This window comes from Camellia sinensis, chromosome 5 (genome assembly GCF_055761805.1).
Source record: "Camellia sinensis isolate YWXY chromosome 5, ASM5576180v1, whole genome shotgun sequence".
NCBI classification, from domain to species: Eukaryota; Viridiplantae; Streptophyta; class Magnoliopsida; order Ericales; family Theaceae; genus Camellia; species Camellia sinensis.
Window position 1 is genome coordinate 184,780,183 of NC_138965.1, and position 18,856 is coordinate 184,799,038.

The following is an 18,856-nucleotide window of genomic DNA, read 5'->3' on the forward strand; positions in this document are numbered from 1 at the left end:
AAACATGAAAAGAAAGGTCAAAGCAATAAACTAGCGGCATAGATGAGTCAGGTGCTCCTGCGTCCCCCGCTCATGCTTGTGGAAGCTTCTGACACCAAAGTAGACCTAGTTTGTGCCTTATCCTTGAGCCAAGCCAAGCACTCGCCAGAAAGGGCGCAACTGAAACTAGGGACAGGGGTCAAAAGCTCTTTCGTCCTCCAAGCTGTGAGGTATCTAGAGCTATACATGTGGTAATGCTACCAAACAAAAAGAAACTAAGCAAAAAAAATCAGAAAATCAGAGCCAGTCACCTCATGCTCTAGAGGCCCCCTTCGTCCTCTTCCTCGAAGGAAAGGACTCTGGGGCACTGGCTCCATCGACCTCGCTATCTGAAGCGATATTTGAACCAAAACCAGAATCGGTATCGTCTCCGCTCTCTGCTCTAGAACCCTCATCAGCATCATTACCTCTGCTCTCGGAACCCGAGCCAGCATCATCATCTCTGCTCTCAATTAACCTAGAGTGCTGACTCGTTGCCTCCTTCGAGCCACTAGTCTCAGCATCGTCGTCCCTCAAGATGGGCTCCGGAGGACTGCTCCTGGCTAGGGTACTTCTGTCTCTGCCTCTCCTTCCTACTGTTGGAGGAGTTACTGCCACTACCGATGGTCCCGCTGCTAGAGCAGTCAGTATAGCTGGGATCTAAAAATGACAGTTGTCATATATCAGTTTTAGTGTGTGTATCAGATGCAAGCGTGCAATGCAGAAAGCATGTATGCAGAAGTTAGATATAGTGTGTAAGTACAGTGTGTGAATGCAGTATATCAGTGCAGTTTGAAACAGACTACAGTTGAAATGCTAGTGCATCAGTGGAAAGTTGATAGCATAAAGTACAAACTGAAGAAATTACTGGAATGCCGTGGAGACCGAACAGCGTCTCCCTCCTCTGTATCATACCCATCAAGGAGGCTATCAACTTAAGAGTGCTCCCTGTGTACTCAATGGATGCTTGCAAATGCATTTGGATGATTAGTGTTTGTAGTGAATATATCTGAATTAAAATGTGGGGTGCAAATTCTAACGTGCAGTCTATACCTTAGTCGGGCCTCTAATCCCGACAAGCTCATGCCCAGCCGCGACAGACTCAATCGGGACCTGGTAAGCATCCCCAATATGCCATCAGCATGTCAGTGTAGTGGGAAGCTCTGGCTAACTAGTCCCCTGCCTCGCCCAGGAAGCCCCTCTAGCACAAGCCCTGGTCTCCCTGGTCACTCTGGGCGCCTCTCTCGCAGCAGGAGCTCTCGCTCCCTCACCTCCATGAGCACTGGTCAGAGGTGGCATAAGGTGTGTTTGAATGAAGGTTGCATAGTTGCCCTCTGCTCGAAAGTAATCTCCATCCAAGCCCACCATAAACTGAGTGACCTTATCAATGGATAGGCTGTCTACTGATCACATGGACTCTGGCAGCGCTATCAGGATAATCAGTTCAGGCAGGCCCACAGTTTGGTGCATGAATCGCTCACTCAGAAACCAGGCCCGGTAGACTGGGCCCTTAAGTAGAATGCAGAAATTAGAAGTGGTCCAGGCCTCGGCATACTGGTTCCGAATCCCAGCCGGCATCATGGCCCATAGTTGCTACATAATCTACAAATAGAGGTTGTACAGATTATTAGTTGCTGTCAGTTGCAACATGTGAATCAGAACAGTTGTAAAGAGAAATTGACTGTCTTTTGGGTTACCTTATGGGCAGCTATTGTGTCGAAGTAATGGCGGAAGAATACGAAGGTCTCGCGGGTCCTACGCTGGAGCCGGTTGTCAAACCTCCATAAGTAAGGGACTGCCAATCAGAACTCCTCTATGGGGTCTGAAGCCAGAGTTGAAAAATAAGCATACACCCACAACTGCAGAGAAAATACAGTGATTGTTATTAATACAATATGAACAAATACAGAAAGTGTAGAGCAGAAAGCATAAGTATTGAACAGATGTAAAGCAGAAAATGTAAAGTGCAAAGAGGGAATTGATATGCATACCTCTTAGGCTCGCCAGTAGCCTCCGATCAAGCCTCTACTTAGACGGGAGGTCTAGCTCATGTATCCATATAGGGTAGCAAGGCCGGCTCCACCTTAATCATAAAAGTGCACCCAGGGAAGGATCACCAAGGTGCTCAGCTGATATAGGCCTACGGTGTTCCATCATTTTGAAAACAAGGTGGTATCGAAGACAAACATTAGAAAGCCTCTGGCGTACTATTCCATCTCCTCTACTATCTCGATCTCGCTCCCTCTGAACGGCTCAGTGAACCAGGTATATCTGACCATGCCTGTCCGGTATATAGGTGGGCGCACTCCCAATAGCTCAACCCAAGTCGCCTCCCACTCCTCCATATCTGAATCGAAAGGAATCAGATCACCCTCTACTCCTAAGCCCGAGATCATGGCGAAGTCATAGGGAGTCATCGTCATCTCCCCAGTGGTGGAGAAGTGGAAAGAGTTGGTGGTGTCCTACCACCTCTCCACAAGTACGCCCAGAAGAGGATGGCTGGTGATAACCTGAGTCAGGCCGGAGCAGAATAGGCCGAAGCCGGTCTTGTTTACAATGTCGCAAACTCTTGCGGGGAGCTTGTCGTACCAGTCTCGTGCAGTTGTGGCTCTGTACCCTTGGAAGGCACGAGACTCATCCTGTGGAAAAGAATAGATACATCAGATAAGGCAATGATGAAAGTACAGTCAGATAAAAGGTAGTGCAAGAAATGCAAGTAAAGAAAGGTAGGAATGCATGAAAACAGAGTTTATACCTCAACAGCGATGGATGATAGGTGAGAAGCCAGCTTCCTCAGTAGGAGGTCCTCCGGCACACTGAGAACGAAGTAATTAAACCGCCTAATGCCACCGGCTAGCAAGTTATGTATGCGAGGATGATACTTCTCCGGATCAAATGGTCGTACCCCTGACTGGTAGTGGCTTTGGCTTTGGCTCTGGCTCAAACTCTGCCTCGAGGTCAAACTCAATACCTCCAGCTACCTCAGCAACAATCGGCGTATCCGCCTCAGGAATAGGTGAAAATACATGGGGAACCTCTGGAGGGGCCTTATCGTGTGGTGAACCATCCGCCATCTGAAGAATGGGTGAAAAGTAGGTGAAAAACGAAGAATAATGGAGAAAAGAGGGTAAGCTTAGAAAAAGTCAACCCTAGGAGAGAAAATAGAAGAAAAAGCCAAAGTCGGGAAAAGTACACAGAACCCAAGAGAAACTCGAAGGGAATAAGCCTAGAAGGGTGAAAATGAGGAAAAGTGTGTCAAAATCAAATTCCAATCGGTTCAAAAGGAAGGAAATCAAGAGGGTTTAGCGAATAAAGTTTACATGGGGCATTGGAAAACATGTATAAAGCTCAGATCCAGATAGGGAAAGTGTCTACAGAGAGAGGGAAGGATTTTGGCCCTAGAGAAGTGAGGAAATGAAGTGTTGCAACTTATACTTAAAGACCCGTGCAAGAAAAGATAAATTTGCCCAGAATTGCCATTGACGGTCGGCAGGTGGCCGGCAAGGCCTTTCCATGGCTGGCAGGTGGCCGACACCCTTATTCTGTGGCCGACAGGTGGCCGACGGCTTCCTTTTGAGTCCTAATGCTGTTTTGTGTCCTTGTTTCCCAAGAAGCGCAAGTGAGATTCACTGTTGGGTCCAGATTGCCTCTACGGAAGCTCAAAACTGTGTTTCGGTGCACGATGTTCATCGCTTGTCAACATGAATGAGGTGTATCCTTTTTAAACATATTGTAACTCTTCCGAGAGGTAAATCGAAAGTTGTGACTGAATTCGTTTTTGTCGAATTACGCTTTTGTTCCTCGCATAAAATATGCATCTCGTTTCACGCATAGAACATGCCTTCAATTGACATTGTATCTGGGTTGTTTATCTCGCATAGAACATGCATTGTCACTGTATCACACTTGTTGAGTTCATTACTTTCATCCTTTGCCAGCATCGGCAAACGATATTGTATGTATGGCTTATTCGGAGGAGTTCCAGATGAAGTCAGTTTTGTGTCTCGGTACGGGAACTTACATATTCACTTTGTGCATCTATCGCACTTGTTTACCTTCATACATCTGTTGCACACCACTCTCTTGTTTCTCGGGACGTATGAAACATGACCCCAATCAATTTTTGTTTCTTAGGACGCGTGAAAAGCAACCTTGGGCAGGTTTTACCTTGGGATGTGTGAAACACGGCCCAGAGCTGTTTTTGTTTCTCAGGACGCATGAAAAGTAGCCATGGGCAGGTTTTACCTCAAGACGTGTGAAACACAGCCCCGAGCAGTTTTTATTTCTTAGGACGAGTAAAAACGCGGCCCTGGGTGGATTTTACCTCGGGACGTGTGAAACATGGCCCTGAGTGGTTTTTTGTTTCTCAGGACGTGTGAAACGCGACCTTGCGTGGGTTTTATCACGGGATGTGTGAAGCACGACTGTCATGACCCAAACCTGCCCCTATAGGTTTAGTGTCGTAACCAGCCAATAATCCTTCGACTACCAAAGGCTTCTTAACTAATTAACATATAATTAGGGGCTGCGGAAGCAAATTATGAAATATACATCGTCCATTGAGTTGTAAAGACATACATAGGACAGATAATTTTAAACTTTTATAAACTTACGAGTGACGTTAAAAGATGCAGTATTTACACATCACTCCATGTACATACTAATGAAATCTTGTCCAAAAATCAAAGGAAACAAAGCTTAATACGTTCACAAAATCAGCCACTAAACTTGATTTGATTTGGAACATCCTCGGGAGGCACAAAGGCTGGCTGACCAAAACATAACATGCCAGGTCCTTAACTCTGAGCCTAGTCACGTGCCTGATCACCTACATACATAATATAAATTGTGAGCGGGAGCCTAGTGAATAATAACGGAGTAAAGGATTTAATGAATGAAGTCCATACCAGATTCAGAAATCAGATACATATTCATATTCAGATCATATACAGAAATTAGAGTTCATGCTTAATCATACGTGGTACATCCATTAGCGCTAATAGAATAGATACAGAACATATGGTTGTTATGAGTAACCAGTTCCATAAAGGAACCTCTGGATCTGGGTAACAAATAACAGATATGTTGAGCTCCATAATGGAGCCTCCGATACCGGGTAATAGCTAACAGATATCACATGATGCTAAGGATGCCACGAATACATTGTCAAAAATCGGACAATCATTCATTATACAGAACATAACATTTCAGAAAACAGATCTTATTTCATCATGCAGAAAATAAATAAAGTGGAACATAGCTTTACAAAGTTATTACCCACAGATGGCTCCGGGTGCAGACAGATAGGGCAGACTAATCAAATAGTTTATGGCACTTGACCTACATAAACACATAGTAAATACACATTTTAAGCACAAGTTGGGATTTTATCTAACTCATTACGTTCCGTTCTTAGTGTGTTTGTACATTTTACCCTCATTATTATGCCTAAATCTTGGCCTATGAATGCCTAGGATGCAATGAGGATGTGTAGACACCCCATTTTTGACCGTCTTCATGACTTGGACATCATCACTTGTGCATTTGATGATTGTGCTTGTTTGTGTTCGTTTTGAGTGCTCGAAGTCCTTGGCGGAATGCCCTGTCTTTGAGCCTATAGACCTTGTCCTTTTCGTGCCTTCTTTTGGATCAAAACTTGGTGCCTGGAACTTGTGGTGACCTGTTGGCCACCATCAGAGGCTGTTGGCCATGGCTTGTGCTTGTCGGCCATTGGTGTGGCCGGTCGAACACCAGTGATGGCCGGTTAGCTATCAGTGGTGGCCGACGGCCACCAGTCTCTTTTTCTAGATATTTTAGATATTTGTTGACAGCTGTGCCAGCTGTTAGCACATTGAGCTGCATCTCCCTACACGTGTATGGTGGGATGTTTCTAAGCTTGAGGGGTTTTTTTCTATAAATAGGGGGGTTCCTCCCTCATTTTTGAGGGTTAAAAAATTTAGAGCAAAAATCTCTCTCTCTCTAGATTTCTCTCTCTCTCTTACAATTTTGTGCCTAAGTGCTTGTTTCTCTACACTTTTACATACACTACCTTAACCAAAGTTGCTAGTCTTTGAGCTGAGGTAACTTGGGACCTTCTTTGAGCTCTAGAAGGTGGTTTTAACTTGGTTTTGTGCCTAAAATTACCCTTTGCTTCAAGAGGTAGTTTACTTGCCTTGTTTACTTTGTTTTGCAAGCTTGTTTTACCATCATTTCTTACTATTTTGGGGCTGATTTTGAGCTGAGAAATGCTATGTTTTTGTGGCTTAAAAGTGGTGGTTTGACCCCTTTAGTTAGGGAGTGGTTCACCCTCCTTGCTTATTAGTTTGTAAAGCTTTTGTGCTTTTATTCATCACTTTCAAATCAACTTTTTTGGGCCTTTTAATATTGAATTTCAAAGGTTTTTCAGTGGCAAAAAACTTCTTTTGAGGTCCAAATTTGGAGGGGTTAACCTCCCCTCCTTGTGTCTTGTTTTCATGCCTAGTTAGCTTCACATGTTAGCATGTTTTTCTAGCTTAACTTAGCTCAAGTCCAGCATTTTTTAGCCTCTGAAATAACCCGTTTTAGCTCTGCTTTGAGCTGGTTAATTTGTTTGAATCTTGTTTTGCATAGTTGTAGTGTAATCCTTTTCACTAGCTTAATGTTTAATGCTTTAACCATCATTGGTTTGAGTTGGTTGCATGTTTTAGTACTTTTTCCACTTCATTTCAGCACATATAATCTCTGTAATTTCCCTCATTTCTTCAATTTTTGATTTTTCTTTGAAAGTGGTTTCAAAACACTTGTTTTCCTAAGTGTGAAATAAAGGGTGCTACACCTAATGGTTTAATCCCTCAGGGGGTTCATTACCAACAGTGTAATGCCTCTTTCATGCCCAAAGAAACTTGGGGTTTGAGCCCTCTTATCATTAGAGGACACTCACCAATGCACAAATGGATTAAAGGATTATTTTGTAATTAAAATGAGTAAACAAAATTGGCAAGTAAAAAAGGCATGATAAGCATCTCTTTGTGTTGCATTGCATGTGTTCAAATCAGACGTTAATTTGAACACAAGAAAAATGGGACATTTTATACTCAAAAGTGATGAAATGTGTCATTTCCCTTGGTCTCCATTGCCCTTGATCATGCATGATAGGGTGATGGACATTTTGGTCTTATTGTGCATTTATTAAACTTGCACAATTGGTTTCACAAGCCATCATGCAATGAAATTTCTTAATTGATGGTTTGTGAACCAAATTTTGTCCCTCCTTTGATTTCCCCTTGAAAAGGAGAGGCAAAGTGTACAAATAAACCTTGAGAAATACACTGTTTTGCTCTCTGTTGCAGCAAGGAAGTTCAAACCAACAGTGGCCAACAGCCATCACCGGCGGTCGACCGGCCACCAATGGTAGCTGACTGGCCACTATTGGTAGCTGATCGGCCCCCTGTCGGCCACCAATGAAATTTGCACTGCGTATTGGTAAGGTAGAGCAGAGGTGTTTTGGAAATGGACAGCTTTGTTGGTGTTCATATGTGCAAACAGAGGCTTTTAGCAGCAAGGCAGTGGCTTTTCGGGTAAAGAATCGAGCATGCATTCGTCCCTCACTTCCCAAGATTAGCTAATTAGTTTAATTAGTATTAGATCAAATACATGTTGTAATTAATTAGTTGTAGCTAGTTAAGTGTTGTAAATAATTAGTTAGTTTAGTTAGTTATTCAATTTATGTTTGTAATAATTAGTTAACTAGAATAGTTAATTAATTTTTTTTGTAATAATTAGTTAGCTTAATTAGCGTAGCTAACTACTTAGTTTATTCATTCGGACCCTTCTTCGCGAGGGCGTAATGTTGTAATAAGTGTGCGTGCATGTGTGTATGTTTTTCCAACCCTACGCCTTTCTCCATTTTACTTAACCGCTTTTAATGGTTAGACTAGGGTCATGTTTTAATTAGCATATCGCATGCTTGCATCTATTTATCTTGTCTTGCATGCACTAAGGCTTGGCGCATCATTCAAATTGCGTTGTTGTTTCAATATCTTATTTGAATACATGTTTAACCGCATGTTGTTCAAATCAATCCATATGCCATGCTTAGTAGCTGAGCCTATTAATTGCATATTGCATGTGTTGCATTAGGCATCTTGTATAGTTAGGATCATGTATCTTTTTAACTAGTTTTTGTTTTGACTTGGAATACTCGGTAAGTTTTTACGCTTTAGCATACTTGCATGAGTGTGATTACCATGTTGCCATATTTCGCATGCTTGCTATGAGGATATGTGCTTAAATGCTAAACTACATGAATGCCTGTGGATGAAGGCTTGTTGTTTGAATTGGAACAATTCAACAAATGTAAGTTTTAAGCCCACTTTGTTGAGTGGCAAATCATGTTTTAAGCCCACTATGTTTGGTGGCAAATCCGCAAACCTTTAAGCCCACTTGAGGTGGCAAATTCAAACCATTTTTACAAACAAACATGAGTTGAATTGTTCCAAATTGAGCAAATTAGTCTATATTTACCTGTGCGTATCACATAGTAAAGCTATCTTAATAATCGGAATAAGAGCACACAATGTTTATAAAAATCATATCATGATTAGTAGAGGCTGATATTTGATCGGGCGAGCGGGGGTGCTCAATTCATAACCTTCCCCTCTCGTACCCAAGTTCCCCGAGCCGAGGCAACTTCGGTGATGACGGACACGTGGCCTTCGACACAAGTTTGGGTTTCCAAAATTTGTCCCAAAACAAAATATTTAGGTAGCGACTCTGTATCTGGCAAAGCAGTCCAATTTTCTTATTTTGATTCAAAATCAGTTTTCCAAAACGATTTGCCAGATTTGGGCTCTTTAGTGTTTATTTCACATTGCACTTGTGAGATTAGATTCAGAATCATGGGAAGTCCGAATTGTAGGCCTTTCTTTCAAACCTTCCGAAATGGGGCGCGAAAAAGGCGAGCTATAGGATTCCAAAATGTTTTTGAACACATTTGGTCAAAATGCTGGAAACAGGGGTCCTCGCTCGAGCGTAACTTCCTACGCTCGAGCGGACATGCAAAATGTGAGTGGCCATTCGAGCGCAAAATCTGTCGCTCGAGTGGTCTGTAAACTTTTGCAAAAGTGTTGGTTGCAGGTCTTTTTCGCTCGATGCTCGCTCGACCGTGAGAGACATGCCATCGCTTGAGTGCAACTTTTGTCGCTCGAGCAGCCTGCAAAACATAAGAACTTCTGGGAGCATGCATTTCACGCTCGAGTGAACTTTTGGTCGCTTGAGCGGAAGTGCACGCACTCAAAGTGGTCGTTTGAGCGTGGATTCATTCGCTCGAGCATAGGAACGGAATTCTGGAATTTCCAGATTTGCTCCCAAGGTCAAAACTTGAACTCCACACCTCAAAACTCATCTTCTTGGGCCAAAATTCTGGAAAACATGTAGGAACTTGTAAAATATTATGATTTGAAGATCATTTCATGAAATCAAGGCCCAAAAGTATGTTAAATATGCAAAATTCAACGTGAAATGTAAGAACATGATATGAACTTGTCATACATATATTCACTTGAGTTCTTAGCATCCAAAACATGATCAAATGAGGTCCAATGGTGAGAAATGTTACGAATTTTTCAAACCATGCTAGAATTACAACATGCATGTGAGAAAAGCTTTGAAAACAACTTTAAAATGCTATGAAACATGCATGCATGTATGGAATGACTTAGCTTTCTTCAATTCTAGCTCAATTTCCATATGAATTCACCTATTTCACTTGTATTCATGTGCTAAATGACTCAATTCCAAAGTTGCAAGGTTGAGCTCTTACTTAGGCTACCCAATTGAGCTTCAATTAGTCAAAATCTTGAATAATTCTCCAAATCTCCTAGCAATGGCCTTTTCTACCTCAAGTTTGGTACCAATTTCTTTAGTCTCTTACTCTCTCTCACATTGAGCTCAAAAAATGAGGGAATGAGGGTGTCAAAATGTGTAGGAAGATGTAGAAGTGGCCTTATATAGGCTTGCTTAGTGGTAATTAATTAATTTGGCTTAAGCTAAGCAAAGTGGCATTAATTAATCTAATTTAATCGTTCAGAATCGAATTTCAATTAAACCAACGATAAAATTCTAAAAATTCTAATTAACACAAAAACCAAGTCAATTTCTGAATCAGATGCCGATAAGGCCTTCAATTCGCAGGACAAAACGTAACACATGAACAGGTCTTTCTATGATAAACAGATATAAACACAAATGATGCAACACACATGCAATTAACGCAAAATTTCACTTTAATATCTTATAATTACTTATTAAGCCTTCTTAGTCGTAAATTATACATTAGTCATGGATCGGAATCGTTACAATCTTCCCCCCTTAAAGAGTTTGATCCTCCAAACTCGAATTACCTTCGTTTTGGAAGAATGTTGGGTCTAGAGGGAACAAATCTGGGTATCTCCTCATCGTATCTTCTTCGGTCTCCCAAGTTGCATAAGTCCCTGCATGGTTTTGCCAATCAACCTTCACCAACGGAATTTCTTTGTTCCTTAGTCTTTTGATTCGGTGATTAACAATCTGTATTGGCTTCTTCTCATAGGTGTAGTCATCTTTCAAGAGCACATATGTTGGTTCAATGACATGGAATGGATCTCTCAAATACTCTCAAAGCATAGATATGTGAAAAAAATTATACATATACTCCATGACCGGAGGTAAGGCTACCTGATACGTCACTGGGTTGATCTTCTCCAGAACTTCATATGGCCCATCATATCTCAGTGCTAACTTGTCCTTAACATCAAATTGCGTTTGTCTTTTCATTGGAGTCACTTTAATAAATACGTAATCCCCGACTTCGTATTCCCTGTCTCTTCTTCGAACATCTGCATAACTCTTTTGGCGACTTTGTGCAGTTTTCAAGCGTTGTTGGATCAATTTCACATTTTTTGTTGTTACTTACACAAGTTCTGGTCCCAACAATGGTCTGTCACCTACCTCAACCCAACAGATAGGAGAACGACATTTCCTTCCATACAGAGCTTCATAAGAAGCCATTCCAATGCTTGAATGATAGTTGTTGTTATACACAAATTCGGCCAGAGGTAGATAAGTCTCTCAATTGCCTTGAAAGTCTAACACACGCTTCCGTAACATGTCCTCCAATGTTTGAATGGTCCGTTCAGATTCGCCATCTGTCGATGGGTGATAAGCATTGCTTAATCTCAGCTCAGTCCCCAAAGATTGTTGCAAACTCTGCCAGAATCTCGAAGTAAGGGTCTCAGCCAGATATTATGGACACTGGAACTCCATGTACTTTCACAATATCATTGATATACAAATCACCAACTTATCCGCATTATACAAAGATTTGACAGGTAAAAAGTGAGCAGATTTAGTTAAACAGTCAACAATGACCCAAATAGAGTCCATACCTCGAGAAGAACGAGGCAATCTGACAATGAAATCCATAGTAATATGCTCCCACTTTTATTTTGATATTGGAAGCGGCTGAAGTAATCCAGTAGGTCGTTGATGTTCAGCTTTAACTTGTTGGCAACGCAAACATTTAGCCACAAAGTCGGCAATACTTTTCATCATTCCAGGCCACCAGAAGTTCTGTCTTAAGTCATGATACATCTTTGTGCTCCTCGGATTCATGGCAAATTTGGAGTTGCGAGCTTCAGTCATAACACGCTTTCTCAAATCAGAGGAATCTGGTACACAAAGTCTATTCTGAAATTTCACCACATTATTCTCAAACACATACCCCGGCCTCGGTTTTGAGTCAAATTCTTCTATAATCTTTTTCAAAAACTCATCTTGTAGTTGTTTCTCCCTAATTTTTTCAATGATTGCAGGCTGCGCGGAGATAGCGGCTAAGATTCCACCTTGTTCTCGTAACACTATTTCAATCTCATGCTTTTCCAAGTCATATAACAACTCTCTCTGGCCGGTGAGCAAACATGATACATTGGCAATGGATTTTTGGCTCAAATTGGCAATGAATTTTCGGCTCAAAGCATCTGCAACGGTATTGGCTTTCCCCGGATGATACAAAATATACAAATCATAGTCTTTTATCAGTTCAAGCCACTGTCTCTATCTCATGTTCAATTCTTTCTGCGTAAAGAAATATTTCAAACTTTTATGGTTGGTAAACAACTTGCAAGTCACAGCATACAGATAGTGTTGCCAGATTTTTAGAGCAAACACCACAACTGCCAGTTCAAGATCATGAGTCGGGTAATTCTTTTCATGTGGTCAGAGTTGTCAAGAAGCATAAGCAATCACCTTACCATTTTGCATTAATACATTACCCAAACCTTTGTAGGATGCATCTGTAGACACCCCATTTTTGACCATCTTCAAGACTTGGATGTTCTCGCAAGTACATCCAGTGATGAGTTTGATTGCTCGTCGAGTGCTCGAACTTCGCGGTGGAATGCTTCAGGTTTGATCTTTCCAAACCCTGCATCCATTCTTTCTCATTTTTGGACCACGTCTTGGTCCTTCAATCTTGTTGTTTGTGGTGCACTGCCGCCCATGATTGGGCTCTGCCGGTCATGCATCTTGGCCTGCCGGCCATTAATGGGGCACTGCCGGCCACCACTGATGGCCGGTCGACCACTGATGGCCGGTCGACCACCAATGCATCAGTAGATATATTTACAGATATTTTGACAGCTCTTTGGACAGATGAGCCCATCTGCTTGCACGTGGATGGCTGGATCTCTTCAATAGGCTTTTGTATCTTCTATATATATAGCTCATCTATATGCATGCAAAGGGTTATAAAGTTTGAGCTGAGCAAGAATTAGCTCTCTCTTTCTCTCTCTAGAATCCTCTCTCTCTATATTTTGTGCTTGAAAGTGAGCTTTCTCTACATATTTGCACTAGCACCCTTAGCCAAACACCTTCACCCTAGAGTTGAGGTTCTTGGAGGCCTTGTTTGAGCTCCTTAGAGTGGTTTTGGCTCAGAAGTTTGGCTGTTTTCTTGCTGTTTTAGTGTTGTGCTTCAAGGGTAAAAATTTCACTCTTTTAAGCTTTGTTTTAGTTCATTGCTTGGCCACCTTTGCATGCTACTTTGTAGCTGGTTTTAGCCTAAAAAAAGTTCTATTTTTAAGGTCTTAAAATGGTGGTTTAAGCCTTGTGTGGTTAAGGGATGGTTCCTTCCCTTTGCTCTTTGGCTTGTAAAGCATTTTGAGCCATCCTTCTAAGCTTTTCCAACACCCTTTGCCTGGCCTTTTAACCACTGAAACTCAGAGGAATTTCAGTGGTAGAAACTTGGTTTTGAGGTCCAAAATTGGAAGGGGTGGCCCTCCCTCCTTGTGTCTTGTTTGCTTGTGTAGATAGCCTAATAGTTGACCATGTTTTTCTACCATCTCATGGCTTGATTTTAGCATGTTTTTGTCACTTTTTTGACCTGCTTTAGCTCTGTTTTTGGCTGGTTGGGTCACTTGTTGCTTGCTTCTTACACTTGTAGTGCTATCATGCTTTTTAGCCTAGTTTACTTGATGTTTTAGCCTATCATTCTAGCTTATGTTAGTTTGATTCCAGCTTGTTTTTTCCACTGATTTAGCATGCTTTAACTTTGTTTTGAGTGGTCTTGATCATATGGTACTTGTTATGCATGGTTGTAGTTCAAAGGCCCTTACTATCTTTGAGTTTTAAGGCCTCTAACATGCTTTGCTTGAGTTGTTTGCATGTTTTGGCATCATTTAGCATGCAATTTCAGTGCTTATAACTTTGTCACAATCTCACAAATTCCACTCTTTCATTACTTTTGAAAGTTATGTTTTATGCCTTGTTTGTGAGCCAATACATGAACATGATTTTCTTGCTTTTCATGCTACCATCTCAGCACATTTTAACCCCTATTTTGGCATGTTTGAGGTCTTTCTAGGGCCGGTTTGGCCATTTGAGTTTGATATTGCATGGTTCTAGTGTAAAGCTCTTCACTAGTTTTAATGCTTAAGTCCCCTAACATGTTGTACATGAGTTGTTTGCATGTTAGAGTCTTGTGTTCCAAGCTATTTTAGCACTGAAATTCTACCACCTCCCTCATTTCTTCATTTTTCGATTTGTTTTGAGGGTTGGTTAGTCTTAACGTTGTGTTTAAGCTTGGGATTGAGACTTGTGCTTAAATGGCTTTAACCCTCTTTTGAGGGTTCCTCCTAGTCAAAGGCATAGTCTCTCTCATGTCTTAAATCATCTTTTGATTGATCTCTCTCTCATTAGAGGACTTTCACATTGGACAAATCAATTAAAGAATGGTTTGGTAACTTAAAATGTGTAAACAAGAATTCAATCAAGTAAAACATGCCAAGATAAGCATGTTGTATTTGCATTGCATTGTGTTCAATCGGACGTTATATTGAACACAAGGTGGATTGGTCCATTTCATACTGAAAGTGATGAAAATGAGTCAATCCCCTTTATCTCCATTGCCTTTGATCATCCATGATAAGGTAATGGTCTAGAGTCTTGTATTTGTGCATTTATTGAATGTGTACAAGTTGGATCTTTGTCCATCATGCATTGTGAATGCTTGATTGATGGTTTTGGATCCCATAGTGCCTCTCCCTTGATGTTTTGAGATGATAAGGAGGGGCACAGTACACACATACCCTTGGGAGGCCCTTCATTTTCCTCTGGTTTGAGCTCTATTGCAGAATGGTGATGCAGCACACCAGTGGTCGGCAGTGCTTCATCAGTCGCCGTCATTGCTTCATCCTTGGCCAACAGTGCACATCATTGGCCGGCAGGTGGCCGGCAGCAAGCTCTAATGGCCGGCAGGCCATTGGTACAATCCTCAGCAGTGAATTGGTAAGGTGGAGCGGAAAGTTCCTAAAGTAACCCTGCAAACAGAGCCTCTCAAGAGCAAACCAGAAGGTGTTTTGAGGCGGCAACCGAGCGCATGCATCTTCTAATTCCCAAGGCAGAGCTGAGGCGGCCTAATTTAAATATCATGCATGTTTAATTGGTTTTGTAATTTGATTAATTAGTTTGCTAATTGATTAAGTGTTGTAATAATTAAGTAGCTTAGTTTAGCTATTTCTTTATTGTTTTGTAATAATTAGTAATTAGTTTACTAGTTATTCAATTAGTTGTGTAATAATTAATCTAATTAGTTTAATTAGATTAGTTAGATTAGCTTAGCTTATTCATTCGGACCCTCGTTCGAGAGAGCACAATGTTGTAATAAGTGTGCGTGTGTGTATGCATGTCTTCTAACTCCACTTCTTTCTCCCTTTTACTTAATCGCTTTCGATGGTTAGTTTAGGGCACATTTTGATTAGCATACCTTATGCTTTGCATGTTTGCATTCATCCATTTGTATTGCATGCACCGGGCTTGGCGCATCATTCAAACTGCATCGTATTTCAACACCTATTTGAATACGTGTATCAATTATTGTATCGTATGCCATCTTAGATAACTGAGCCTATTTAATTGCATATTACATGTCTTGCATTAAGCATCTTAACATAGTTAGGAATCATGCATATTTCTAACTAGCATTTGTTTTGGCTTGGAGTACACTGTAAGTGTTACGCTTTAGCATACCTGTATGAGTGTGAGTGTTGCCATGATAGCATGTTTTCCATGAGGCTGCTTGCTTAAGTGACAAACTGTATGGATGCCTGTGGGTTAAGGTTTGATTGCCTGAATTGCAACAATTCGATAAATGTAAGTTTTAAGTGCACTTTGCGAAGTGGAAAATCATGTTTTAAAGCCCATTTGAAGGTGGCAAAATCCACGCTTTAGCCTGCTTGCGAGTGACATTTTCAAACCATTTTCGAAAACAAACATGAGTCAATTTGCTCCAAGTCTTGCGACTTAGTCTATACTTGTATGTGTGCGCCACATAGTAAAGTTAGCTAATAACCGGATAAGAACACATGAGATTTATAAAACAACGTATCATGCTAGTAGAGGCCGATCTTTGATCGGGCGAGCGAGGGTGCTCATTTCAGGACTTTCCCCTCTCGTACCCAAGTTCCCGAGCCAAGGCAACTTTGGTGATGACGGACACGTGGCCTTTGGCATGAGTTAGGGTTTCCTAAATTTCCCAAAAATAAAATATTTAGGTGGCGACTTTGTAATCTGGCAAAGTAGTTCAGTTTTGGCATTATTTGATTCCAAATCGATTTTCCAAAATGATTTCCAAATTGGACTCTTTGGTGTTTATCAGTCTCGCATTGCAATTTGTGAGATTAGATTTAGAATCGTGACAGGAGTCCGAACTGTAGTAAGACCAATTTGCGCCTCTCCAAAAGAGGGGCACGCGAAGAAAGTCGAGTCTACAGTTTTTGGCGACTTTGCTGAGGATTTAGAGAACTTTACTCGAACTCATGATATGTTGTTTTATCTATATTTATGTGTTTCTTTGCATTGCATTTGCATTGGTGCACCTAAGTCACAGTGTTTGCCATTTGCTATTCCTGAACGGTTTGCCGGAGGCTTGCTTGGAAAAGCTTGCCATAAGGCTGACCGGTTGCGGGCTCTGCCACGATGGGAACACAAACCTTGGATCTAGATCACCACTGTACTGTTTGATCCTCCTGTCACTTCTCGATGTTAAGAGCGAGATGTATATGAGGTGGTCTTGCTGAGGCATCTTTTTTGACCATTTGACCAAGTTGCATATCGAAAGCCATAAAGAATGTTCCAAACTAGGACAGGTTGCTCACCCAAATGAAGGATTGTTTGAAACCGCATGCGTGCGTAGTGAAATGAGCTAGGACAGGGAAACCCTACCCCACCATAGAGGTGTTTTGGCTCTTACTTGCTTAATATGTGTTGTTAGGGTGTGTCTCTACAGGGAATGATGTATCAATTGCAAGTCTGGGTGTCAGTCTGAGGACATCAATGTTTAAGGGTATCAGTATTGTGGCAGAAAATTTGGGGGAGCAGAAATCAGTGTTCGAGTACAGATTATCCAACTTATGAGTTCAACTGTGTGTTGTCTTTATCTAAATTGAGGTGCTGTGCATTTTTCTGATTTTTGTTTATTTTTGTTTATTTTCTATTTTGCAAGGTAGTATTTTTATCATTACTTCCGACGAGGCAGTTTACCCCCCAAGCACTCTGGACCAGAGTAAAGAGGCTTTATCGATCTGGGGATCTTGTGAGGGGACAACCCGTGTTTGTTTCGCTTCCCCCGGTTACAAGACGGAGGAGAGTTCGGCATAATTCACCAGTTCGTCAGTCACCTGTGCTCAGTGAAAATCAGTTTTCTGCTTCTACTTCAGAGGGTACATAGAGTCAGATAAATTAGTATCTTTCAGTCAGTATGGAGGAAATGATACGTCAACTCCAGTAAACTATTGAGGCCATGCAGCGGGACGCTGCTTGCCAAGCGGAGGTTACCGCTCGTCAAACAGAGGTTGTAGCCCAGCAGGTTGAGGTAATTGCCAGGCTTCAACAGCAATAACATCAACAGCCACAACAAGCAGCAACATCTGCTTCGCACTCACTCCCACCAAGGGTTCCAATACTTAGGGAAACAATAAATGTCCAGGAAAATACGGACATCCCAGCAGGGCCAGTCCCACCTCAGACATCTAAAGCACCGGCTTACCCAACGGACACGCCGTTCGAATTTGAAGTCGATCCAACTGCTCTGAAAAATGAGCAAGCTCAAAAAACGGTTTAAGCGAGCTCACGGAGTTAACTCGATCCTATACATGGAGGACGGCTACACAGATTCGACGATGACATTGCCGGACAGATTTAAAATGCCTCACATAGATCGCTTCGACGGCTCAGGCGATCCTATGGTCCACTTGAGGCTGTTTTCGGATATTCTACGGCCGATAGGCTTGACTAGAATATAGAAGCTATCCCTTTTTGGTCAGACCTTGTCAGGTATTGCGGCCATCTAGTATGCCAAATTGGAGGATTCAGTAAAGAGGAGTTGGGAAGAAATGGTCGAGGCTTTCATCGCCCAATATTCTTACAATACTCAAATCAAGGTCACAACCCGTGATCTCGAGGCAACCAAGCAAGAACCGAAGGAGGGCTTTTCTGACTTTGTCTCTCGATAGAGGGCCAAGGCCTCCATGATGACCACCAGGCGAGTAGAGAAAGACCAAATAAGGATGGTCGTACGGAATCTGCATCTGAAGCTGCTGCAGAAGATGATTGTCTTACCCCTCCCCACCTTTTCTGATCTTTATAAGATTGGGGTACAGATAGAAGACGCTATGAAACAGGGTCTGATTGACCAGGAGAAAGAGCAGCCCAAGAGGGCCTTTACTCACGGTTCGAATGCAGTTACAAGTAGCAATGTAGTCGTAAGGACTTCTGACGTTGGGATGGTTACCACCACACCAAAAACAGCCACACCCTTTACCAGTTCATCTAGAGCCACTTCACAGCCTGCAAAGTACCCACCTAGAGGCCAGAGGAATTTCACCCCACTTTACATGTCTCTGTCAGCGACCTTGAGGGTCCTGATTAGAAAAGGACATCTGAAGCCCCTAGAACCCCGCCCATTACCGAATCCCCTTCCTCCTACACACAACGCAACCAAGTATTGTGCCTTCCATCAGCAGCATGGGCATGATACTAATTTGTGCTTCAGATTACGTCATGAGATTCAAGATCTCATCGACAATAAAGTGATAGTGCCTCTTGAGAAGCCAAATGTCACCACCACTAACCCTCTTCTACCATATAACAACTCCCCTCCTCTACCCAGGCAAATAAACCTAATCCAAACAATGGTCGTCCCGTACGACCCCAGCATATACATCACTCCCTCCCACCTACCTAAGTCGGCGTTGTTCATCCCAGAGTACATGGAATTATGCATGATGAGCATGTCAATATCCCAACCTGAACCCATGGTGGTAGCCATGAC

The 18,856-nt window shown here is 42.0% G+C and overlaps 1 protein-coding gene across 1 annotated transcript; it reads right to left on the minus strand.

Annotated features, from left to right (window-relative positions):
* Positions 1-11,475: 11,475 nt before the first annotated feature.
* On the minus strand, positions 11,476-14,712 carry LOC145791937 (uncharacterized). Its single transcript, XM_082872390.1, has 2 exons — positions 14,616-14,712; positions 11,476-12,026 (listed from the first exon to the last, which is right to left on the minus strand). Exons 1-2 carry the CDS (start codon positions 14,710-14,712, stop codon positions 11,476-11,478), a joined length of 648 nt encoding a protein of 215 aa, XP_082728516.1.
* Between the last annotated feature and the right edge of the window lie 4,144 nt (positions 14,713-18,856).